Source organism: Peromyscus maniculatus, chromosome 8, assembly GCF_049852395.1.
Source record: "Peromyscus maniculatus bairdii isolate BWxNUB_F1_BW_parent chromosome 8, HU_Pman_BW_mat_3.1, whole genome shotgun sequence".
In the NCBI taxonomy this organism is placed as follows: domain Eukaryota; kingdom Metazoa; phylum Chordata; class Mammalia; order Rodentia; family Cricetidae; genus Peromyscus; species Peromyscus maniculatus.
Window position 1 is genome coordinate 25991616 of NC_134859.1, and position 26371 is coordinate 26017986.

At 36.3% G+C, this 26371-nt stretch overlaps 1 protein-coding gene and 1 pseudogene across 2 annotated transcripts in view; one reads left to right on the forward strand and one right to left on the reverse strand.

The window, feature by feature from the left end:
* Positions 1-1062: 1062 nt before the first annotated feature.
* The window catches only part of Gabrg2 (gamma-aminobutyric acid type A receptor subunit gamma2), an 88337-nt gene continuing 63028 nt past the window's right edge, over positions 1063-26371 (reverse strand). Inside the window, exons 7-10 of one of the 2 annotated variants that reach the window (XM_006971623.4) lie at positions 11673-11825; positions 6532-6737; positions 4312-4335; positions 1063-2937 (exon numbers count right to left, since the gene is read on the reverse strand). In XM_006971623.4, the coding sequence (XP_006971685.1) occupies positions 2662-2937; positions 4312-4335; positions 6532-6737; positions 11673-11825 (659 nt within the window). In that variant the 3' untranslated portion in view covers positions 1063-2661. The remainder of the gene's footprint in view (positions 2938-4311; positions 4336-6531; positions 6738-11672; positions 11826-26371) is intronic. The other variant, XM_006971624.4, reaches the window with a different exon arrangement.
* On the forward strand, positions 17806-22900 carry LOC107402509 (TGF-beta receptor type-1 pseudogene; annotated as a pseudogene).

The window sequence follows — 26371 nt, forward strand, 5'->3', positions numbered from 1 at the left end:
AAAAAGAACCACACTACACAGCATCACCTTAAGGCAAATAGGACATCTCTTTCTTGGGAGAGGCCTGATTTGATTGGAACAGGAAGAACTGAACTTCATGGGTACCAGAAGTGAAAGTAAATGTTTGACACCCCCCCCATTAGGTATCATTGATTGGGGTGACATTGTTATGTCTAATTTATACTGTATAAGACAGAGGTTTCTAAAGGCTGCCTTATCAAGCAGTGTGCCGGTGACTCTTTAATCCCAACGTGGAGGACAGTTTTTTACATGAAAAGTCCTGCTGTGGAGGAGACAAGCTTTGTCAACTTCATTAACATCTGTCTACCTGCTCCACTCTACCCAGAAATGTTTATCTCAATTTTTTTTTCAGTGAAGAGAATCACTTGCTGAATCCTGAAAACAGAGTTCACAAGTAAAGCTCATTGAAATTGTATTTATGGAAATGAAATTGGAAAGAGAAGATAACTCTAAAGAGAAACAAGAAAACAGTCCAAACAGACAACTGAGATGCCACCATGGATTAGAATGCAGCATTTTTATTGGAAAAGTCCATATGTTAGGCAATTTTCTTGTGAAAAGGTTTGCAAATACATAGACAGGGAGCAGCTGATGATTAAGAATTGGATGATGTATAATATATATCCATATTGCCAATATTATGCACATATTGGAAAGTTAGCTTTATTTTTTTCTCAGTATCTCTACTGCAGAATACATTTCAAGTTGACAATAATATCGTGATTCCTCACAATTGGAATTTGCCAACAACTCTCCCAAAGAGTCAACATTGACTATTTTGACAATTTAAAACAAGAAAATAACCATCTATTTACATCTGTTTGAGGTTAAATACTAAAGCACTGGTATATTCAAGGTTTGCAAAACCAGCAGCTGCATATTTTCAAGATTCATCCAGATTAATTATAATGACTTCATGTGGTTTTATATTAACAAAGACACCCTCTTTAATTGTCTTCATCATAAATCATAAAGTTACACTTACTATGATTTAACTTTGATTTAAATCAGTGTTTTTCCTTAAAAGAAGAACTGACTGTATGGTTCTATTTTTTTTTAAAAAAAAAATGAGGATTCAGGATGATCACATTAATATCTAACTCATGTATGAAGTCAGGCAATCACTCCATTTAATTGTTATGGAGCAAAATGAGCCTACAGTCAGAGGCTCAATATCCTCCATATAAGTCACTCGGTGTTGTTTCAGTTTTTAATTTAACCTTCAGTCCATTGTTTCCAAGCACAGAACACTACATACTGTTTACCAGTCAGGTATGAATTTTGCTCATACTTTCATAGGTGCACAAGCAGAAATTTTTTTAAAGATTAAATTGATTCTTTTAAAAAAAACTGGATAAATAATCAAGAAATTATTATGCTCAAGTCATCAATTGCATACATAGGTATAGAAAGTAGATATTATTTTAAAACAAATACAGACTTTGCCTAAAACAAATTCTTGAAGATGGGCTTAAGAGCTGCAGTTCTTGAGATTCTCTGGTTATTTCTACAGATAAAGCATCACTTGCTGAAAGCAATGTGAAAAGATGAGTCGCTTGTTCTGGGTCAGAAAATGATATTCACCAGACTACAGGAGGGTGTGTTGCTTTCAGCCATATTTAATGAGCACTGACTATGTGCCAGCCACAATGTAAGATGTTGAGAACCCAAAGAAGAAATGATCAGGACTCTGCCCACAAGGCATTAGTCATCACTAGAAGCAGATATTGAGATGGAGAAAGAGTTCTATTAAGGACTCACATCCTCAAAGAAGGCAAAACAACAGCAAGCACATACATTTACTTTATATGCTAGTGATGAAATTGGGCATATTTAGAGCTGCCAAATGTCAATCAGCCTAAATTTTACTCAAAGTTTTAATGTCGTATAAGACTAATATAATTTTACAACCTGAATTTTCATGCATGAGGGAGAAGACAGTGAACCCCCTCCAATTTCAAGCCCAAATCCTTGTAATTATATTAATATATTCTTTTATAGCCCAAACACACAAAATAAAAGACAATACTATATGATGATCATTTAGCTCATTTATTTTGGCTCTAAAGAGATGCATGCATTAAACTTGAAGCATTCTACATTACTGAAATATTTACATCATTGTACATAGGATATGCAGGAAATTTTCTTCTTACCTTGGAATAAAGGTATTAATAGAATTCTACTCTAGGCTTTTCTATTGTGATTCTTCACAAATGAGGGAGGTATTCTAATTTGTTCCAGTTTACCACAACTTGACCCCAAGTGAACAGAGCACACGGCTTTGCCTCCTTTGTACTAAACCATATGGGAATCCAAGACCGATTCCACCAATTTGAACACTCACCACTTTCATTGTTTTCATTGCTGTTGCTCCAAGAGATCATACTTGGTGCAACAGTCCTTGTTCTAACTTTACTTTGCCTTGCAGGTTTGAAAAACAGTGCACACCAAAGTTCAAATTACAAGAACCAAAGGAGAGTTGGGCACAGATAAGATGACATTATACATATTACTAGGTTGAGACAGAGAAACAAATTCAATGACCACATAGGGGATTATTTCATTAGACTTAGAAAGGACATTGTCTTTCCATGAGATTCAGAGAATAAGACCCCTATCAATGAAACCCATACCTCCTCACAGATAAAGATAGGAGACCCAGTAAACCAGATTGAACAAACAGAAGGCGGTGGGGAAGAAGATCCGAGCATAGGAGTCCATTTTGGCAATGCGAATATGTATCCTCCCATGTCTCCAGGCTCCTGTTCGGCAATCTTCAAAACAGCAGAAGAAACTGGCACAGTCCTTGCCATCCAGACACTCATAGCCATATTCTTCATCCCTCTCTTGAAGATGTGTGGCATTGTTCATTTGGATGGTTGCTGATCTGGGACGGATATCAATGGTTGGGGCCTGAGACAAGGTAGGTAAGGAGAGAGATTCAAGTTAGTTAACACTGGAGGTATACTGTACAGTTTCTCCACAATGTCACCAATGAGATGATGAATCTGAAAATGAGTACTCAGGAAATTGCTATGACATCGTGATCTACGATGGTAAAATTGAACTCAGAAAGATAGCACGGTTGCAGGTTTCAGATTTTGAGCTTAAGCGGTGCAGCTGGAAATGATATCATCAAGCTAATAGCTACAGCAAGAATATTGAATACCAAAAGAACTCAAAGTATAAGTATTTAAATCAAACTACATGGAATCTCATTCTATTAACTATTAGATGTGAAGCTGGTTACATGAAGCTGGTTAATGGTACTGCAAGTGAGTAAAATAGAGAAATAAAAGTGCATTGATTTTCAAATCAAATTGCATGTCATGCTAACTTAGAGGCAGATAGGAACCCATCATATTGAATAAATATACTAAATGATTTTAATACCAAATGCTACTATGCATGGAGAAATACAGAAGTTCATTGATTTTATACCACAAAGATTTAATCTATGTATCAAGACAATGTAGTTTGTCTAACACTCACCAACTTCAAGCTTAAAACTGCCATCAGTGTTTACATACATCAAATGAGATTGAGAATTCAAAAAGAATGTCATTACTTGTCAAGTTTTTTAGCAAGATGAACTGCAATTAAGGAGTAGTAATCTAATGTTTAATGCTTGACCAATAATACAATTAAAGCAAAACTCAAGGCTTATTTTTAGCTTTGGGGTGTATAACTATAAACTACAGTTTCTAAATTAGTTATTGGAGAGAATAAAAATCTCATTTTGTATTTCACAGAGACAATAGGCCTAGTGATCACACTGGCAGGGAAAGAAGGAGATTTTTAACTTCAAGTCTGGTAAAAACACTTGTTATTATAAAATTCTCAAGTAGATAGAGATTAAGTTCATAAAACATGTTTCAACACCTTATTTTAATTAGTGTTTACTGAGTTAAATTTTAGCTTTAGAAGTATATATACATATATATATATACTTTTAAAATATATATATATAAAGTATATATGTAAATTATAGATAGTGAAATGTATATCAATTACATCTGAGGAAACACAGCCCATTTGTGCTTTGGCATTATAGAAGCCTTGTTAACTGTGATTACTATTGGCCTTGTTTTGAGCTGAAACCTGTGTAAATAGTGTCTAGTTGATGAATCAATTCTAGAGGTCTATAGAATTTTCTCCACCTTGTGTGTGTCACCATTTAGTAGACTACTTAAATGTTTACTCATAAAAAAATAAAGCACCATGGAAAGCATTAATAGTTAATTCAGCAGTTGCATGCAGTGAAATTTCCATTCCAAAACATTATACCTTGAAGGAAAACATCCGAAGAAGCTTTGGATTTGTAGACAGAAAAGAGAATTGCATTTTTTTAATAAAAAGAAGGAAAAGGAAAAAGAGAAAGAGAAACAAAATAAGACAAATTAAAAATACATTTTGAAAACACAGTAAGTAAAATGAACTGAAAGCATAAACATAGAAGGTGGGCTCTGAGATTGGCATAATTTGCATATCTAAAGTTAGAAAATGACGTTTTGTGATTGGTGATCAAATCCTTAACAAATCAACCCACAAGTACATGACCGCAAAGGCCAATGCTGATCAGTTGCAAGGATACATCCTAGTGAATACTTTGCCTGTAGAAAAATAACATGAATTATGTAATTGTCATTATAGAGGAGCTCGTACGTGAGGTCTGACAAGGAGGAATGAAGGGCACATTAAATAAAGAAATAAATTTTCAGCTTCTTAGACCTTCACCATCTCGACTGCTAGTAGTTTTGATAAATAGACAAATTGGCTCCAAAGGAGAAAATGCATAAGATTGTCCAGGAATTACGTTTTCTAGCTTTCTCCAGTCTCTTTTCCTGTCTGCCTTCAGTTTTCCTTCTTCTATTCCATAAACCTGGGTTGAGGAATCCAACTATTTCTGTCTCTGTAGCAATTTCCACAATGAAGTGATAAGGAAAGTCAGAGGACTTTTGTAAAGGACTTCCAACTTTGCCTAAAAGCCTGCCTCCCATTCTTATTACAGATGAGTATCAGTACAGTCATCTTCTTTGAGGGAAAATGGATTAGGAAATGAAGGAGAGGGCTTAAGTAGAGAAACAAAATTTAAAGCAAGAAAATTCAAACAAGAATAGGAAAAAGTGGAGAGGTAGAAACATAAGAACCGACAGGGAAATGAAGGACCACACACAGTACAATAAATATTTGAGACAATAAAAGAAATCAAATTTCCTGTTTTCATTAACCAGTAACAATGATGCTATCTTATTTACCTTCCACAAAATCTTACTTTCAAACAAACATGTGTCATTTATAAAATATCTTCAGTATTTCTGGAGGTGCATCAGGATATGAGTCAGATCCAGCTAGAGTTCTCTAGTCACCCCACAGTTCACAGCTAGATAGGTAGCCACTGTGATGTTGCTCATACCTCTCAGAGCAGAAAATCAGGGCAAGGTGTCAATCCAGGAGGGTAGGGCCATTAACTTGGTCATCCTCCCAATAGAAAATGAACTTCCCATTTCAGGCAGGGCTTCTGTAACCCAGACACTATGCTCAAGTGGGTAAGTGGGAATCTACATGCTGTCCTCAATACTCATGAAAAAAGGTAATGGCTTTACTTATTTATATTTATGACTCATTCTCTCCTTTCATGGTTTAGCACAAGCAGAAGTTGTCTTACCTGTTTCCAAATCAAGCAGTCACCAAAAATAAAAATTCATGTTGTCAACTGTACAAACAATCAGTATCAACTTTCATTACCATTCATCCCGATTTAGAACCCTCATGTGACTTTTTTGTAATTTTTTATATTTTGTTGGTTTGTTGATCTTCACTATAGCATTTATTTTCACACCAAACTTATTTGACATTTTTTAATATATCTATCTTATTTTATATCAGAAATCAAAGTCAGGAAGGCTAAGTAACTTGCCCATGGACTATTAAGCCATTAGTTTTTTAAAAAAGATACACATATGTATAAAATGAGTAGAAGTCTTCTAGTTGAAAAATGCATATGTGTGTATAGACATACACATGCACATACATACCCCTACTCATGTGCATATACACCCTAAGTTATTAACAAATTGGTATGACTGGTAAACTAATACAAGAACCTAATGCTTGGAATACCTTTGGTGTGCATTTTAATTAAAAACATAGTAATTTAAAAATGTTATAGTAAGCTGGGCAGAAAGATGAAAGTCAGTGATGTGTAGGATAATAATTCAAACATGAATGTATCCCTGAACATTGCTTTAACCTCCCATATTGAAGACAATGTACAACTGTATTTGCATAAAGAGTCTGACTTAGATATCTTGGACCTGTGACCTAACTAATGACCATAAATAAACCTGTATCTTCTGGACAAAAGCTCACTTACTCTCTTTTCATCATGGAATACAAAGTGCTGAGCCTCACTGTGCAGGTAAGTTAACCAATCCAAACCCACACCAAACCCAATGATCCTTCCTCATAAAGAGTTCATTTGTCCTGACAGGAAATGATACATACAGGGTTTTTCTTCTTTTTGTCTTTGTCCTTGCTTGGTTTCCGATTGCTGACAAAATAGTGCAGGGTGCCATACTCCACCAAAGCAGAGAACACAAAGATGAAGCAAACAGATACGAAGAGATCCATTGCTGTGACATAGGAGACCTTGGGCAGAGATTTCCGGGCTATGGTGCTGAGAGTAGTCATGGTCAGGACAGTAGTGATACCTACAGAGGAGTACAACAAAAGAAATGACATGATGTCATCAGCAAGGTGAGTGTCTGAAGCATCATACTGGTAATATCCCTTCTATTCAACAGCCACTGGAAGGGAGGAATATCTGGAAAATTGGTGTTAATTCACTCTGTCCAAAATACTCTGACTTTCATGTATCAATTATGTTGACTGGCACTGAGTACATAATGGTAAATATAATAGATGTAGTTTTTGGTGCTATGTGTTTTAATGAGAGGAAACAGTATGAATGAAGTTCGGAAAGAAAATCCTGATATCAGTTTCTGGTATATACCATGGAAACGGCAGGGATGGAGAAAACCTCCTTAGATGGAGTTCACATAGGAGAAACTTAGAGGCATCCACACTTAAACTGAGGCTTCAAAGGTAAAGTGAAATCAGCTTTTTGGCTATTAATAAAGTAATGAGCAAGGCTGGAGCAAAAGCATTTATGTCTATTTACAAAATTTTAGAGTACCTGCCATCTGTGAGGAAGCAAGGAAATCAAGGGGATATTGGTGAAATAGAAGCTGTATTAATCACACAGTAAACATGTAGTATAGGACATAGTTTTTCTTAAACAAAGAGAAATCATGCAAAATCACTGAACAGGAGAAATGGTGAATTTAATTAAGGTTTGCACAAAGAAAATAACTACCTCAGAATTTATCAAAACACACAGAGCACAAAGGAATGATATTCTGTCCAGGCTAGTATAGGGTACAGATGAAATAAAAATATGGATAGCCTGACATCAACGGATTTACTCTGTACTACATTTTTAATTTCCATATATATATTTGGAAATACAGGAAAATATATAGAATGAAAGCTCAGAATGCTGGGAGCTATTGAGTCATCCTGATTTGGGAACTGGTGCAGTTCTGGGAGTCTCGACCACTGGTTTTTAGAGGGGGAGTCTTCTTAGAATTCCTATTGGCTTTGATAGTGTTAGGGTTAGAGTTCAGCATGGAAAATTGTGGTGACTCTTAAGTCTTTGTGAACATTAAATAATGTACTAATGTATGTAGATGGCACTCACTGGAAGATTTGGGCTGTCATTCAAGAGTTCATGTGTTAGCAGCCTTGAGCTTGACATTTTTGGGGCATGGTGCAACATTTGACAGGGGAGGAAGCTAGAACATTGGAGGTGCACATATGAAGAGATATTAAGATGCCAGCCCTATTCCCCATCCCCAATTCCTATCTATATGACATAAGAAGCTTCTTCCTTTATGAACTTCAACTGTGATGTTCCATGGTAAGAAGAAGAAGGCCAAGTGACCACATTCTGAAACCTTTGAAACTTTGAACCACAAAAAAATCCCTCTTCCACTCATATTATTTTATTTTATATGCTTGTGACACCAATGGAAAACTGACTAACACAGAGAACTGATATCGAATAAAGTCTCAAGCATGGTTAGATATTTGTGTTGTTTATTTTGGAGATGATCTACTTCCTAAGCTAAAAGAAACTAATTAGGTTGGGTACACATTAATTCAAATTGAACTTCTTGATTGTACCTAATTGCATCTTATATTTTTGTAGAGAATGTAAAATACTGAATTGGAAACTGGGCCCTCATTTTCACAATCAGGCCTGAAGCTATACTTGAACTTTGAAAATGTGAAAACATGACTACTTTTGGTAGATACCACAGATGAGTTCATTCTAGAAGACCTGGCATGTGACAATTGAATCAAAACAAATTCTGACACATTACTTAAATACTGCTCTTGCAAAAGTGAAAGACGTTATTCAGGACACAAGGGAGTTCATCATAGCTATGAAATGTGTATCTTAAGGAACTGCCTATCACATTTCCAGGGTGCTTCCTGGGATCACAGAAAAGAGAAAAAACTATGACGTTAAGAAATAAGGAAGTCTTGGTTTGTGCTGATTCATTACAAGGTAACCTGATGTCCTCTTGACACCCAGTTTTACTAACAGAAGAGATTAAAGTTCTCTTGCCTTGGCAGAAGAAATGAGACACACAGATTTTGCTAATTCCTCCAGTCCTGGCATGAAGTGAACTTCTCAGAGATGCCTTTTCACCTCAGAATACTTGAGTGAAAAATACCAACATGTGTTTTCATCTTGCTGTGCACCCCCTCTCACTATAGCATGATTAAATTTCACCTGCTACCAGCTGTGTACCAAACCACATTCATGTGTTACAAGATCCAGAAATATGTCCTCAGAAAGCAGCCAATATCTCTCAGTATCTCCAAGTGTTGTCAGTGACTCGGCCATCATAAAAGTCGGCTGTATCTGTTCCATGACAAGAAATTCAAAATCTGTAGGTGCTCAAGGTAATCTCATTTACATTTTGACTATAAATGTCTGAAAAGATCATGGAACTCCACAAATGAACAGGCATGTTCTGAAAAGTGACTGAACACTTGATTCACTTGAGATTAAAAAGCAAAGGCCCAAATGCAGACTATACTTGAGGTAAATTAAGTATGCACATCATGGGGTGGTGTTGTGGAATATTCCTTTACACTGCTTGAAGAAGTGTCACTGTGATTGGTTTAATAAAAAAAAAGCTAAATGGTCATTAGCTCAGCAGGAGGTATAGCAGGGACTTCTGGACAGAGAGAACTCTGGGAAGAAGAAAGGCAGGTTGCCAGACAGACACACATAGAGAGAAAGCGAGATATGCAGGAGGAGTCGTGTGGCAACATGTAGATGAATAGAAATGGATTAATTTAAATTATAAGAGTTTGTGGGACAAGCCTAAGCTACATGCCAGGTTTTCATAATGAATAATAAGTCTCCCTGTCATTTTTTTTTTGTGAGCTGGAAGCCCAAAGAAAAATCCATCTACAGGGTGGGAATAAGGTTCCTGTACTTCCAAAATATTTTTAGTGATAGAAAGGTTTGGTTACATTTAAGAAGCACTGATCTAGAGAACTTAGAACAAAGTTAAAATAAATATATGCTCAGCTTGGCTTCTCTCCTTGGATGACAAGTAGAATTCAACAAGTCTTTCCAACTAGGACAAACCCATGTCCAATTTTCCAAGGTGCAGCCTTGTTAACAACTGACTGTGTGGCGTTGTGGATATTACTTAACTTTCAGCACATTTGCATGCTTATCTCAGCTCTTAAAATATGATAATTTGTATTATCACAACTTCTTTCTGTGATGGTTGCAAAACATAGTAACAACACCAGAAACACAGAGCGCCACTGGCTCATAAATGATCAGTGGATAAGCTGCTTCTGGTCTTATCAAGGGCCTTTACTCAAGCCCACTTTGTCTCTTTCTTTTCAAATGGTTTGCTGCTAGAGAACCCTTGTTACTGAGTGGTTGAAATGAATTGATCATGTGGTCATAAAAGTCATATTGGTCAAAAGAATCCAGCCTTCAAAGGGAAAGACTGATTGAAATGTTTTCTTTAAAATAATTTTGGTAAGAGGGCATATTAGAATATATCAGAGCATTTGTTACATCTAATCATAAACATATAAATTAACTGAATAGTTACTGAGGCAGTAGTAGCTTGTTGGAAGCTCTCTGCCAGAGATGAGCAACATATCTACGGTTTCTCCTGAGAGATGATGATGTACTAACAAGTAACACCCTGCAGTGTTAGGCTTAACAGATTTGGAGTTTGCTTCAGTATGTGGCATCAGACAGGATGTTTGAATTGTTGAATAGGATTTGTAACACAAAGTACTGCATATATCAGAAAAAAATCAAAAGAACTTCATTTTGAAACAGATGGAAAACTAAATTGGGTTTGGAAGAGGACAGATATGCAAATGTTGTCTTTTTCTCGGTAATCGCTTCTGCCCTCAGTTTAATAACCTGGTACAGATCATTTTACCAGAAATGAGGAGAGTCACTATCATTTTTAAGGCTTTTCTCTGCTCAATGTGCTTTGCACAGAATATGTTGCTTTAGCCCAATAAAACCCTCCAAGTTAGAAAGCAGGAATGATGCCTGTTTTGCCTGTGATGAAACAAAGGATCAGAGAGAATGAAGTTTACTGCACAGCCCTATTGTATGTGTGGCTGGAAATAAAGATCACCGAACTTCAAAAATTTCTGCTACTGCTTCCCCAGTAGGGGTTAACAAAGGCATGTAGTATCAGGTTGCACATAGCTAATGAATGAGTTTTGCATAGAATGATCATTCATTCTGTGGAGAGAGACTTTAATGTTCCTGTGAGTCAGTAAGCTTTGGTTTGATTTGTGGAAGTCTTCTTTCATCTATAAGCAAAAGATGAAAATCAAAGACAGGCATCACCATATGTAAAATTTTGACTAAATTGCAAATTATCATACAATAACCATGCTCCCTAGATTTGTCAATAAGTGTTTCCCACTTTTTAATCATTTAGATGGCTCTTCTGGAAAGAATCAATTTAGTTAAATATCATCACCATAATTATTCATCTTGGAATTAACCAGGAGTGGCGTGATGGGAAAAGGGTAACAGTTGATTCTGGAAAACAACAGTGCCCTGTTTACTGTGCTTCTCTTTCCCAAGATACTGAAACGTCAACTTCCACCTTAGCACATTTCAAATTCTGCTGTGACATCACTAAGCAAATTATTGAGAAAGGATAAATGTGGTCAGCTCTCATGAATACATGTGGAGAGGCTAAGAGGCAGGGAAGCGGATAAAATTCTCTTGAAATTAAGTTTTTGTTTGTTTTTTATATTTAGTTACATTTATTATTTAATTGTACTAAAGAAATCCTGTGACAATTAAAGAAGACAGAAGTATAAAATTAGTAAACTGTAAATATAATAAATAGATAAATAACCATATTGAGTTTCTTTAAAATAAAAAAAATAGATTTTCATTTAGCTTTTGAATTCTGAGTGAACCCACTGAAAAGGAGAAATAAGGGGTAGATTTTCTCAGGCACTGATCTTGAGAGAACAGAGCACCTAGAAGCACATCTCACCTAAAGATGTTCTAGCAGGAACAGCATCCTTATTGATCCAAAAGGACACCCAGGATAGGACCACGATGAGTGTACAGGGGATGTAGGTCTGGATGGTAAAATACCCCATTCTTCTGCTCAGATCAAAGTACACAGACATGACCACATAGTCACCTGGAACAGAAAGACAGAGCTATGGGAAAGCTCATCAAACACATAGTCAACTCTCTTGCTTACATAATTCATTTCAGAATTGACTTGGGGCTACTTTGAAAGCTCTTTTCTAGCCACTTGGACAAAACACAACAACAAAATTATAAAACAAAACCCAGCCAGAACTGGAATGTAGGCCTCCTAGCAGAAATGATACTATCAGTGAGAAAGTAGGGTTTTTCAGTCGTAACAGTATTTCTTCTTTCAGATGACTCTGGATCTTGCCTTCCATATGTAGCAACAATGTATAAGTTCTTCTTTGATGTGAATGGGGGTGGGGAATATCCTTTATGCACAAAGCCTTCCTTGATTGCCGTGTATTGTGCACTCTGTAACAATTTTCCCTTATTACTTCTGTATATACAGACCACTGGGGAATATCTAGGTGATTGACACGCAAAGCGTTTTATTTTGCTCAAAATGATAGTTCCTTTTCCACAATGAGATATTTCCTCATGCTTTCACTGAATCGTATGGTGGTTTCACAACAATTGCTTTCATCCACGATTTTCCTTTCATTTGGGTGCTGGTGGTAGAGGTGCTGTCGTTAAGTTTTACCTGTGTGAATCCCTGACCCTCGCCTCTTCCCTCCACTTTCTCACCGTCAGTTGTTAGCATACCGCCTGAGTGGAAATGGGCAGTTACTAATATCTGATGGATACATTCATAAACTAAAATCAGCACTTTAGAAGTATATTATGAGACAATTGGGTTTTAAACATTAGTGTGGGTGTAACATGACATTTAGACTAAGAAGGGGTAATATTAGGAGATGAAGAAGAAGAAATATAGGCAGAATGTCACATGAAGCTTGAAAAAGCATACACCACTATTGTTTTTTTCTGGTTTCTACTGTTATAGAACCTTTTTTTCATTTTTTGTGGTAAGTAAGTACATACAAATGCAATTGATAGTGAAAATGTAAAACCGGAAGTAAAGCCCCATTTATTCTGAATGGCCATTCTAATGGAACAGTTCAATGAGACACATAAATTTTGAGAATGCATAAGTATGTATTTGAGTGGTTGGTTACCTTACTCTAAGTGTATGGTACACATATTTGTGAGTTACTTGCAATAAACTGATTTTATCTTTTTAAATGAATTTATTGTTTTTAATGTATTCTGGAACTTGACTATAATCCCAGCATGAGACAGAACAATTGCCTAGTTTAAAGCCTGCCTAGCAGCCTGGGCTACATAATGATTTCCCAGCCAGCTTGTGCTGTATAGTGATACCATATCTCAAAAAAAGATGAAAAAAAAAAATAAAGCAGAAAAACTAACCCCCTCCCAAGAATTTATATGAAAAATGCAAGTAATATATTAAGTCTCTAAGAAATCAAAGAATAGCCTTATAGCTATTCATGGGAATAATGTACATAAGGTTGGTTATCTAAAGTCATTGAATTTGAGAAGTGATTATGCATAAATTGTTTGTAAAACCCCTGTCACCAGCTTGTTCCATGCCTATAAAACAAGCCATTATACTTTTCAAAATTACAAATTGTACCATGGTTCATCTCTCACCTATGACACATTTATACCTCCCACAGTAGAGACTTTTAAAGACTACATCTTTAGTCAAATGTGAGATTAATATATAGGGCCTATTTTCAAATATCTGTTTTCACTTTACTGTATTATATTTTGTTCTAACACGTGTACACAGTTAAATTGTGATCATATGTGGCAGCCGGGTAGTTTGGCTTTGTGTCTGTTTTTCTTTATTCAAGGCTTATTCAAGCTGATGTGAAAATAAGAAACTAATGTAGAAAGCCTCATACAAAGACAAATTCAACAAGGTGTAAGAACTAGTGGGGATGCGGGGTGGCTTGGAAAAGAGGGCTGGGGGGGTGAGAGGAGGGAGGAGGGGGGTCTGTGGATAGCATGAGGAGTGAGTAGAAAATTTCTTAAAAAAAAAAAAAAACTCAGTTTGACTCTTCAGCAGTCTCAGGCCTTAACTCCTATCCTTACAAACTGCTGGAATATATAGTCTTTCCTTGGTTGCTCTTGAAGAGACTAAAGACACACCTACCCTCCATCCTCTGGCAAATCTCATCATCAAAATTTTAGATAACTCTCAGCACTGTGTGTTGGTACCTTCATAAATTCTCCCTTGTCTCCTTTAATCCTGGCTGAAGAACAGCTCAGCTGGCTTTCAGTGGGAACACCAGTACCGTCTCAGTTAGTAGTCAGTACTAATTATCTAGGAATTATGCACAAAGCTCCAGAGGTAGAAAACTTTTCAATTCTGATAACTAGCTTTTACATAATTTCCTGACACTATAGTTCTCTGTGTTGATTTATCTGAATATAAAGCTATTTGAAATAACATCTCATAAATTAATTCATTCTCTGTTTTTGTCCTGACTTTTAGTATAATAGACACAGGTCTTTCTTTTTCTTTCTCATTTTTATAATCATAACAAAACAAATGTAAGCTCCTTTATTTCATATGGAAAGCTGAAAGAGAAATTATATAAAAATAATATTTGAAGATAGCTTTTCTCCCATGAGTTTTCACTAAATTTAAACATATTTTAATTAAAATTTATAAATTGTAAGATTTTAGATAAATCTGCACAAAAGTTTGGTAGCTTTTTTTCATATTGTATAAGCAAAAGAGAGCTCATGCTTTTCCATTAATGGTCTGACTCCTCATAAGTGAACTTGAATTTTGTTCAGCATTGGCAAGATTGGTATCTTGATTTGATTCTCCATTTCCCTTTAGGCCAAGGTCTAACCTCTCATGGTCTGCTTATCTACTAGCCTCTATTATAAGGTGATAGCTTCTGAATGCCTTTATTCCTTGCCTGCAAATGCTAAAGCTTTTCCACCAGTGAATTATGGATTCAACCTCCAGACCAAGGCATTTGAAAGCAAAGCAGCATCACACAGACAGCTCCCTGCCTGTCTTATCACCAAGACCACATCACTTTTTATATGCTTAAAAACTCTTATGCTGAGGAGCCAGAAAAATCTAATCCTCTTAAAGAGCTGCACCAGTGACTCCCCAAGTCCCCAGATGCTAAGCAAGTCAAAGATGGGGATTCAGACACTTTAAATCAAACTGTTCCCTTAATAAGTCCCAACACATGATGTCTGAAGTCATAACATTTGGTAAGTTAGTCCCAACCCTGCTTATACTCATCATGAAAAGACACAGACTATAATTAAAGGAATGAAACATATAATTTGAATTAATAAACAAAGGCATTAATCATTTTTCTTATTTCTTAGAAATAAGGACTGATTTAAGGAGGCAAATCCTCAAGGTCAGTAAAAAATGATGTTCTTTTTACTGTTTACCTGTGATAATAAACAGTTAGATAAAAGCATTAGAATTCCATATTTAGTAGATGTTTTGCCTATCCTTTTATAGATGGAACTATGATATGTCTGCTCTGAAAATCTTAGTGATTTCAGGGGAGACTTTACCTCTTTGGAAGCTCTGACGTGATAAGAGAAGTTACTTTCAAATTGCTGGTAGTGAGGTTTTGTTTCACACAAGCACTGCTTTGAATGATTAGAATGTGTTTAACGAAAATATTCTAAACACTTTGCATGATGGTGAAAAAAATAAAAACAAAACAAAGAATTTCAAATAGACCTTCTCCTTCTCTCATAGTATTTAATATATTTACATATAATGGAACTGATCATATTCTTCTAGGTTCACAGTACAGGCAAGTGATACTTTACTCTGCTATCCTTGCCAACAACTATTTTCCATTGCTCTTCCTCAAAGAACCCTCAGTTAGCTATCCAGAAAATAAAGACATGTGTGATCTCACACCTGGTCCTACGTTAAACAGATTAGATTGAAGGAAAATCATTACCTGTCTAGAAGCCAGTGAAAGGTGTGATGAGACTCATTCAACCTGTGTTACTCCATGGTAAGAGAGCTGACTGATGAATTTGTGTTAGATAAAATTGCTTTTTGAAATTAAATCTGTTGTTGACCCCTAACCACAAACCCCATACACACTACTTGCATAAATGAGTGAACCTAGATGAAACGGAATAAATAGACTACCTTCATAATACACAGACAAAATAGATAGACTACCTTTGTAACCTAATCTAGAAAAGACTGAGAATGCAGCATGAAATATAGAGGACATAAAGAAATAGAAACAACTGTACTCTTTAAAACTTAGAATTTCTGATTACAATGAATTCTATAATTTTTGTGAAATGCAAAATGCTACCCTTGTTTTGTTTTTTTTTTCGTTTTTCTTTTTTTTTTCTTTTTTTTTTTTTTTCGTTTTTCGAGACAGGGTTTCTCTGCGTAGCTTTGCGCCTTTCCTGGGACTCACTTGGTAGCCCAGGCCGGCCTCGAACTCACAGAGATCCACCTGGCTCTGCCTCCCGAGTGCTGGGATTAAAGGCGTGCGGCACCACCGCCCAGCTAAAATGCTACCCTTGAATAGACTATTTTCTAAATAAATAATATATCAAGAGTAACATCTTTAATATATATAGAACCCCCAATAGTCATTGAGGAAAGAAACTTTTCTTAGATCTCTATTTTTCTCAAATATATAACTTGAATGTAAGCTATGTATTTATCTTTAATAATCCCTTTTGTAGTCTCCGAACCCTGCTAAATAAAGTTAAATATTTTTATTTCATTCTTTTGTAACTTCTCTACCTTTTTATCATCTCCCTTCTAGATACCTAAGTAATCCCCTCTTATACCTTTACTCATTTCAACATTCTGATCATGTGCAAACCACCTCTCTTTCTTTCTTTCTTTCTTTCTTTCTTTCTTTCTTTCTTTCTTTCTTTCTTTCTTTCTTTCTTTCTCTCTCTCTCTCTCTCTCTCTCTCTCTCTCTCTCTCTCTCTCTCTCTTTCTATCATACACACACACACACACACACACATACTCCATAGCAGGTTTAGACCTGGGCTTTCTAGAATGGTGGCCATAATAATTATAACTTAAAATTGAGTTAAATGAAAAGATTATCTATCTATTCTATCAGTTATCCAAAGCACAGTTCAAAAGCTCCATCCTACAAATGGCTAGCAATCAGGGAATGCTCTGCACTGTGAAGCTTGTTGAATAATTTCTTTACTGTAGCAAGTTCTAGTTCATCTTGACCCAGTACAACCTGTCTCATATCATTTATACTCTCTCATTTTATGATCAGCTAGCTAAATGTACTTTATACTTCCCCAAGGAGATACTTTTCTACCCATTGTTAATGTTTGTTATATATTGTACTGTGGTGATATATTGTGTACCCTAATAAACTTGCCTGAGGATCAAAGGACAAAACAAGCCACTAAACTAGACATAGAGGTCAGGCAGTGGGGGCACACACTTTTAAGCACAGCACTTGAAATCTCATGTCTTTGCTTGGAAAGCACACACACCTTTAATCTCAGGAAGTGGTGTGGCTGGGTGGAGAATGGTATATAAGGCATGAGGAGACAGGAACTAAGTAGCAGTTCAACTGAGACTCTCATGGGTGAGAACAAAGAGGCTGCCAGTCTGAGGATTTATGGAAACAGGATTGGCTGAGGAGTTGGGGAAGTGAAGTTGTTTGTGTGTTGTTCTATTTCTCTCATCTTTCAGCTTTCACCCCCAAATCTGGCTCCAGGTTTTTGTTTTTTTATTAATAAGACTGTTTAGTAATTCATGTTACATCTGGCACCCAATGTTGCTGCCACAAATTCTGAAAAAGCCACTTGTCTGTGGCCTTGCAGTCCCCAGTTGAGGCCTGAGCTGCACACAGCAGTTGTGGTGGCACACACCAGAAGGATTTGCTGAAGGAGTTGGAGGCAGGAGAATCCCAAGTTGAAGGCCAGCCTGAGAGGCTTGCTGAGGAGAAGTTGCAGTGGGGGCTGGGCCACAAATGGTGGCAGAGGGACCATAGAGGCAGTGGCTGCTGCTCTTGGTTGCCATCTGCTTTCTATACTGTTGATGGTGATGGAAATGCTGCTACCAGGGACAAAAGGTTTACTGCTGATTGTTCAGAGAACAATTGCCAGAGCCATCATGTTATAAGAAAGCATTGGCAAAGGCTGGTTTGGAGAAGTATGGCAAGGCAAGTGGTGGGGAGAAAAAATTGCTGTGAAGATATTCTGTTCTACAGAACTGTAGCCAGAAGCTTTCCTGTGTCCCGCCCAGTCAGCAGCCACTCAAACCCAAATAAACACACAGAGGCTTATATTAATTATAAACTGTATGGCCTAATGGCTCAGGCTTCTTTCTTGCTAGCTCTTATATTTTAAATTAACCCATTTCTATAAATCTATTCTTTGCCGCATGGCTTGTGGCTTACTCATACTTTACATCTTACTTCTCATGGCAGTGACTAGCAGTGTCTCCTTAGCTCTTCTCCCTTTCTTCTTCCTGTCTGTCTGCTTATATTTCCTGTCTGCCTCTAAGCTGCCTTGCCATAGGCCAACACAGCTTTATTTATCAACCAGTCAGAGCAACACATATTCATACAGAGTGATATCACCCATCAGGGAAGAACGTTTATAGTTCTGAGAGGCAGAGATTTATCAGACTGGGATGTTACACCATGAAGACATCCTAGGATTTATAGCAGCAGACAACAAAGGCAATTGCAGATGGATTCAGCTGTGGCTTGTGTTAGATTACCATGAGCCTGGATCCCTTTTTGATTACTTGAATAGATACACTGTTAGAGTTGAAGGGATGATCAAACGGGCTCGGCCCATGGCAAGTGGTCTTGCCCATCTTCTCATGAAGATTGTTGGTACCCAAGGAAAGCCAGCTATTGCTCTCAGAGATTTTAATTCAAAGAATATCTTGATGAAGAAGAATGGAACCTGTTGTATTGCAAACTTGGGACTGCCTGTGAGACAAGATTCTGCCACAGACATAACTGATATTGCTCCAAACCACAGAGTAGGCACTAAAAGTTTTCTTCAGGGAACCATGACCACACCAAACAGCAACTTTGAAGTTTCCAAAGGGATGATGGGACCCCACAATGATGATTCTATCAGGATGATGATAATATCACTAAGATGACAAACACCACCTAAAGATAAGTTTTGCACTACATACTGTTCAGGACAATTTTGAGATAACTATCTGAGATGATCCAGCATCACAGACCACTCCAGCAAGGACTTGAGATAAGCCCAGCATTTTCTCATTATGCAGAGACTTGACAAGAAATGATACAACTACCTCTCCCAAGATTTGACAATTAACCCAAATTTTTTTCTTTTCAGGATTCATTAAAATGCTGTCACCCCCAGACAGCAGGAAGTAATTTTAAGAACACAACACCCATATTCCCAAGAGGTAGGGTGGGTGGTTTTTGGTATTTCAATGGGTTATGGATAATTGCCATTGTTTAGGATGATTGGTTACAAGTTGTTAATTGATAATTGTCAGGAAAAAAGCTAAATAGAGGAGATTAGATTCAGGGTTCTTATTTTAAGAAAAGAGGATATAGATAAGAAGTACATTATTGAATCTACTCTGAAAAGAAAAAAGAGAGGATATAGACATGATAAGACAAAAAAGTAGATTATTCAATTCACTTGTTTTAAATGTATTTTACATTGGATTGGATTTTTGTATATTGTATGCAAATTTTGTATATTAATACAAATTTGAGATTGATTTTGTTAGAAAATACTGTACATATATTTCTAATATTGTTCAAGGTATTTTATCTATACAGCTCATTTAACAATGTGATGCAAATTGCTAGTCTTTGAAAGTTATTATTACCAACTAATTAGGATATAAGAAATGCAAGTTAGTAGTCATTACAATCAAACTTGTGCTCATACTAGGTATGTTTTCAAGGTCAAACAGAGATATATCTTGGATGTACAGGTCTTCAACCAATTCAGAGATCTACAGATTTTCAAGGACAAGTAGAAATATATTTTAGATAGACAGGTCATCTTCAAATACATCAAAGATCTACAGAATATGTCATTTAAGATATTTTAATGACATATTCTTTTTTTTAATGACCAGGAGACATGTCTGCTCTTAGCAGCACCAATCTACTTCAGAGAAGATAATGGGCACTGAAGAAACTCCTAATGGAGTTTACTTTCTTTATGGCAAAAGTTAGCCACTGTGCAAGAAAATGCTCTTGCTTCAACTGCTAACAATATGCTGTCCAAAATATACAAGTAGTACACAAAAGAAAGGACTGATGATCCTTGCCAAGACAAGTTAGGAAGGCCCTTTAGAAAATCCTGCCTCACAGATAAGTCCATCAGATATGCTAGGCCTGTAGGCTGAAGATGGATGCCCCAAAGTTGCAGAGAAATCTTGGGTGACTGTTCAGTCAGCCAGCTGCTTCTGACATTTCTCATGTTTTTTGCAAGTTGTTTGTTTATACTTCCTGCTTACTCATTAATATTATTTCCTTCTCTGGTATCTGAGGGAGTTGAAGATTAGATAATTATTGTTTTCCTTGTAAACAAATTCAGAAAAAAACTCACTAAGAAGTGTAAAGTCTATAAAAGATTGAAAGACATCAAAAGATATTTTTGGTTGGTAATACAAGTTAGGGTAGAAAGTGAATATGTACACACTTTGGACTCACCAAGATAGAATAAATAATGGCGGTTTTTGTCTGAATCTGTCATATGTTAATGGACTGGACATTATTAATATAATTCTTGATTGCATATATTGTATATACTTATTGTATTTAATGTATATAATTTTTCTTATATTAGTTATAACCTTCTTTTATTGTTTTAGACAAAAATGAGGAAATATGGTGATATATTGTGCCTTAATAAACTTATCTTGGGATCAGAAGACAGAGCCAGCCACTAGATTAGACATGGAGGGCAGGTAATGTTGGCACACACCCTTAATCCTATCACTCAAGAGACAGAGATCGATCTGAATCTCTGTGAGTTCAAGGTAACACTGGGAACAGAGCCAGGCTGTGGTGGCACACACCTTTAATCCCAGTACTCAGAAGCATACATGCCTTTAATCCCAGGAAGTGATGTCCAGGCAGAGAAAGGTATGTAAGGCATGAGGAAACAGGAACACTTGTTCTTGAGGCTAAGGATTTCATAGAGGTAAGAACGTGGCTGGCTTGTTCTGTTTCTCTGATCTTTCAGTTTTCACCCCAATATCTGACTTTGAGATATTTTTATTAATAAGACCATTTAACAATTCATGTTACATTGTACTTCTTAAATGGTTGTTTGCCCTCTGATCATGTCACATACATATACATATCTTGGACATGATCGATAGTCACCCACTGATATCAGAACACACTGAAAGTCTTTACTTTAGATCTCTTACTCTAGCCTCATTTGAATAGTGTTTCATCTCTAATTAGAGTGTTTGCAATTTGTTAAATACATCACCCCATTCTGGAGCTTCTTATATTAAGGCCTGGTCTTAAGAATGTTTTAATACATCTCTAATGTCTCCATCCTTATGGAAATAAATCCTCTCACTTATCAATAGATGATTAATTTATCTTGTTAGCTGCAAGAGTCCTTATAGATTTGAATGCCCTCAGAAAGGTCTCAAAATAATACATGAGTAAGATTGAAATGAGGAGAATCTTATTAGTATAAATTCTATGTTACTCTATGTATCTGTAGTTAGGTTTTTTTTTTTTTTCACTCTTTTACTCTTTTATTTTGGGGCTGGCCACCCAGCTCCCAAATAAACACATAGAGATTTATTCTTACTTATGAATGCCCAACCTTAGCTTGGCTTGTTTCTAGCCAGCTTTTCTAACTTAAATTAAATTACCTCACTTCCCTTTAACTATAGTTTGACTCTGAGCTTTTACCCTTCTTTATTTTAAATATCTTTCTTTCCTTCTTCCCCTGTGGCTAGCTGGGTGGCTGGGTGGCTGGCACCTCCCATCCTCTACTTCTCTGGAGCCTAAATTTCTCCTCCTATTTATTCTCACTGCCTGGCATCCCCGTCTTTTTCTCTTTCCTGCCTAGCTATTGGCCATTCGGCTCTTTATTAGACCAATCAAGTGTTTTAGAAGGGCAAAGTAGCACAACTTTACAGAGTTAAACAAATGCAACATAAAAGAATCCAACACATATTTGTATTATTAAACAAATATTCCACAGCATTAAACAAATGTAACACATCTTAAACTAATATTTCATGGTTAAAATTTGTCTATGAAGTCAGTGGGAGATGCAGTTGTACCTATTTTGTCCTGCATTTTATTCTTTTGCAAAATCAACAAGTGTTTTATATAAGCAAGACAATATTATTTGTTAATAAATAAATGGTTTAGTTTAGAAAAATCTTTACAGCCATATAGAGCTTTAAAAATTTTAAATTTTAATTTGCAAAAAAGTACAGTAAATACATTTTCTGTACAGGTTGCTAGATTTAATCACCTATGATGTAGATACAAGGTCACAGTGAGCTTAAGCAATGTTATTTGCTTGCCAAGAATAAAAGAAGGGCAGGGACATAGACTCTATGCAAAGACTGCACTATTCAGCTTGTTGGTTGGATCTATTTAGTGGAGAAGATAGCAACGAAATTTGGTTACTGAAACTACCTGTGTTCCACAGTAAATCTGATAGGTATGTTTTAGGTTTTCTAGTTTGTTTGTTTATTTGTTTTGGGGTGTGTGTGTGTGTGTGTATCTGGTAGACTGATCTTATTTGTCTTCTATTTAGCTTCTATTGTTGAAGCAAACAAACAAAAAGAAATTACAGAAGAAAAATTGAAAATTAAAAATATAATTAATGTAAGTTTTCGGGTTAAGCCTATCCTTTCAAGACTTTATCCGAGTCGCTCATGGAGACAGGAGTGTGGAGCGACAGTGGAAGCAGGCCTGCTTAAAGTCAGGCTTTCCAAAAGAGCTGAGTCCATGGCTCTAATAAGTGATTTGTTGGAGTTTGACTCTCAGAGCATGGGGATGAGGAAAACCAGAAAGAATGGAGGAAAAGGCAAGTATGGATTTGCTTCAGCCCACAGAAAGACCCTGGAGGTTCAGGAACAAAATTTGCTACAGCCTTGTCCTCCACTGGAGACAAAGCTGTTTCTGGTACAATAATGCAGGGTAGTTTTAGTCTCCAGATATGACAGTTGTTTTGTCCAGAGAAAGGGACAATTCTGTGCTATTAATAGTAAATTATTAAGCATCTGGAAGTTGGATCCCTGAAACCAAGGAAATTGAAAAGCTGGCAGTGACATCACTGATGGCTACTACAAGGGACCCATCAGGTCAGCTAGGGTAAAATTAAGTCATATCATTAACTGGTATGCAACTTCAGACAGCTTCTTTAATTCCATGAAACTCAACATTCTTATCAATAAAATGAGAATAATAATTGGGTTAGTGAGAACACAAAAAGAGCTCATACATATATAGTTCTTGACAACTTTCAAACACATAATGGAAGGTTCATTGATGCTAGTTATTTTGAAGTAGGGTAACCTTTTTAACATTATTAAACATGATTCCAAGCCATAATAGGCACCTCAGGAGGTGTCTCCACCACCATGGAAGACTCAACTTGTTAAAGCCTGTGCATGAGGAAAGATAGAAATTACCATTGGCAAACCCAAGACTCTTTTTTCCTAAATCCTCATACTTACTGCAGAAATAAAATGGTCTCTTCATTTTCTACCAGTGGTTAGTAATGTAGAGACACAGAGGAGAAAAAGCTCCATATTAGTTAAACATGCAGTTCATTTATGAAGCTAACTTGGGTCACTGGAGCTCCTGACTGCCAAGAATAGTTGTCTTCATTTACTGTTGAGGCTTCTGTAATGTACATTCTATGTTAAGAAGGTAGTCTGAGTCAATAACTGTGTAGTTTTCCATTTAGAAAAAAATTTAGATGCAAAGAACACAATGTTGAAAAAATCCTCAGCACAACAGTTTTCCAGAGTGTCACACCACGAGAGATTTGCTAATATCAGTTCTCTGTATTCCTTTACTCAAAAATTTTCTCACTAACACAATAGCTTATTTCTCATTTTGTAGAAGCCCTCCACAGTTGCCTAGTCCAATGTAGACATTTGTGGCAAAATTTATTATTTTGAGTCTGCCATCAAATTCCAGAAATGCAGCCAAAGAAAATTCATCCTGGGATCTATTTAAATAAAATAACTCTGGCTCTTATGTCTGAAGTTGTCACTTCAAATGAATATGTTTGTCACTGTTATCTATCAGAATGGGAGACAATTTACCAGCTAATTAAGCCCAACTCCTACAAACATCTGACTAGATATTAAAACATGTTTTACATAAGTATAGAGGAGTTCTCAGTAGCAAATCTAGACCCAGGATCCAAGTACAAGGAACAAAGGTAGCAAGAGATAAGGATAAAAAGGGACCTAGACTTGAATAAATCATGGACATACCCACAGCAAAATAATAAGGAGACATAGGCTGCTATTGAGAGTATTGTGTAGATCATATTTGCAGTTTAAAGGGAAGGATTTTGGAATCTTTCAAATCATTGTCCAAATAAGGTGCAGCTCCCTGAGGATAAATATTTGGTGAAGTAACTTTTATGACATTAGTAGGTACTCTTCTTGATGATAGCAAGATTTTCAGCCATTGTTAAAACACAGAATGTGCCGGGCGTTGGTGGCGCACGCCTTTAATCCCAGCACTCGGGAGGCAGAGCCAGGCGGATCTCTGTGAGTTCGAGGCCAGCCTGGGCTACCAAGTGAGCTCCAGGAAAGGCGCAAAGCTACACAGAGAAACCCTGTCTCGAAAAACCAAAAAAGAAAAACCAAAAAAAAAAAAAAAAAAAAAAAAAAAAAAAAACACAGAATGTAATTCTCAGGAATAATAAAATAGTATTCTCTCCTGTTGTTCTTGTTTATAGCACCATAAAAAGCATCCATGAACACCATTAAATACATTCCCACCTTAATATAACTGGAGAATTTGAACTATTAAAATGTTTATTCGTTCAGCTCGGATTTTAAATGGCAGACTAATGACAGATCGTAAAATAATCTTTAATGTATAGTTATTCATTGTTTTGCATAAGGTGTGACACAAATGAGCCTCCTAATTTACTCTAACTGAAGCTCTATTCAAGAGTAACTTTGAATTGTAAAGTCTTAGTCTGCTATTAACTCTAACAGTATAAGGGAATTGTTTTAAATAGTTAAAAAAATACTATAGTTGACTTCTTAAAGAAAACTAGATGCTATTAAAGAAAGGAGGATCTAAGGAGATATTGGTGAAGATCTTAGAAAGCATTCAGTCATTAACTTCTTGTTAAACAATTACTAACAGAGGGAGGGCTCTATGCACTGTTAAATTAGACATCATGATTCATTTGTCAGTTGTTTACCAAAAAACACAAGGAAGGACTGAGCACATCACATGGAGTCATGCTGACATAGGAATAACAGATGGCACAAGATGGAGAAAAGGAATGGGAAAGAACACACCCCACAGGCCCATGCTGGAGAACACCTGCAGCCATAGGCAGTCACTTGACCCATCCTCTTAGGATACAGGCTGCTTCTTCAAGGAAGCTATCTATTGTCCATTACTTTGTAAAACCAAGAAAATCTACATTAAGAACTGAGTTCTTGTCATAAATTAGGGGCCATTTTATGATGTTAGGGGATTATTTTCAGTAACTGGAATGAGTCTAAATCTCTTCCATTTTCCCCATCTTCTATCTTATTGGTCAAGAGCAATTTAGGTCTTCCCTGCTACATGGATCCAGTTGTTCTGGTGTTTGCCACCATTAGAGAGACTGTGTGTGAACCACAAAATAATGTGAAGAGATTTCTCTCATGGTCAGAATCTATTCTGTCCCACATATCAGATAGTCACTCTTCGCGAGCATATTAATCTTGTCTGCTTCTTTCTTGAGTCAGTTAAGAACAAAGACAAGGCTTTAAGGAGACATATTAAGCAGCACATCTTTGATTTGGTTAATTTTATAAAGCAATGTAATCAGCAGTGAGATGACACCTGAACTCAGTAACAAGAGAGAAATATTCTTAATGAGTATACCCCTGCAACCAAAAACTGTTTCCTAGAGAAATAAGCATGTTAGTAGAAATGCTTTATTGTTCTTTTTTTTTTTTTCCTGTCTCTTTCACTAAGTCTCTTAGAACTTTTCATTTGAAGCTGGACTGATTGGTGTAACCCAGGCACTGCTATTTTCCTAAAAAAAAAAAAGTCTCTGCTGAGCTTGAAGAACTCAATGTTAGCAAAATATCAACCTTTCTAAAATGACTTTCAAAGCAGCTAGAAAAAAAAGTCATGAGTGTTCAAATCCTGCAAAAGGTCAAATAACAACTTGGACCCCAAGATGTCAAATTATTTTTCAGGATGTTCAGCAACATTATAGACTTAAAAACTTGGCCTCACTTGGCCTTTAGTCCTCAGCATTTAATTTTTAAATTCTCCCCAACTCAGTGGAATTCTTTCACTCCAGAAAATTTTTGGCTTGTTATTCGGGATATATTTAAGATAGCTGTTAAAGACATAGTTTTCCCCAGGGAGGAGCACACCAATTTGTTGTCTAATACCAAATGG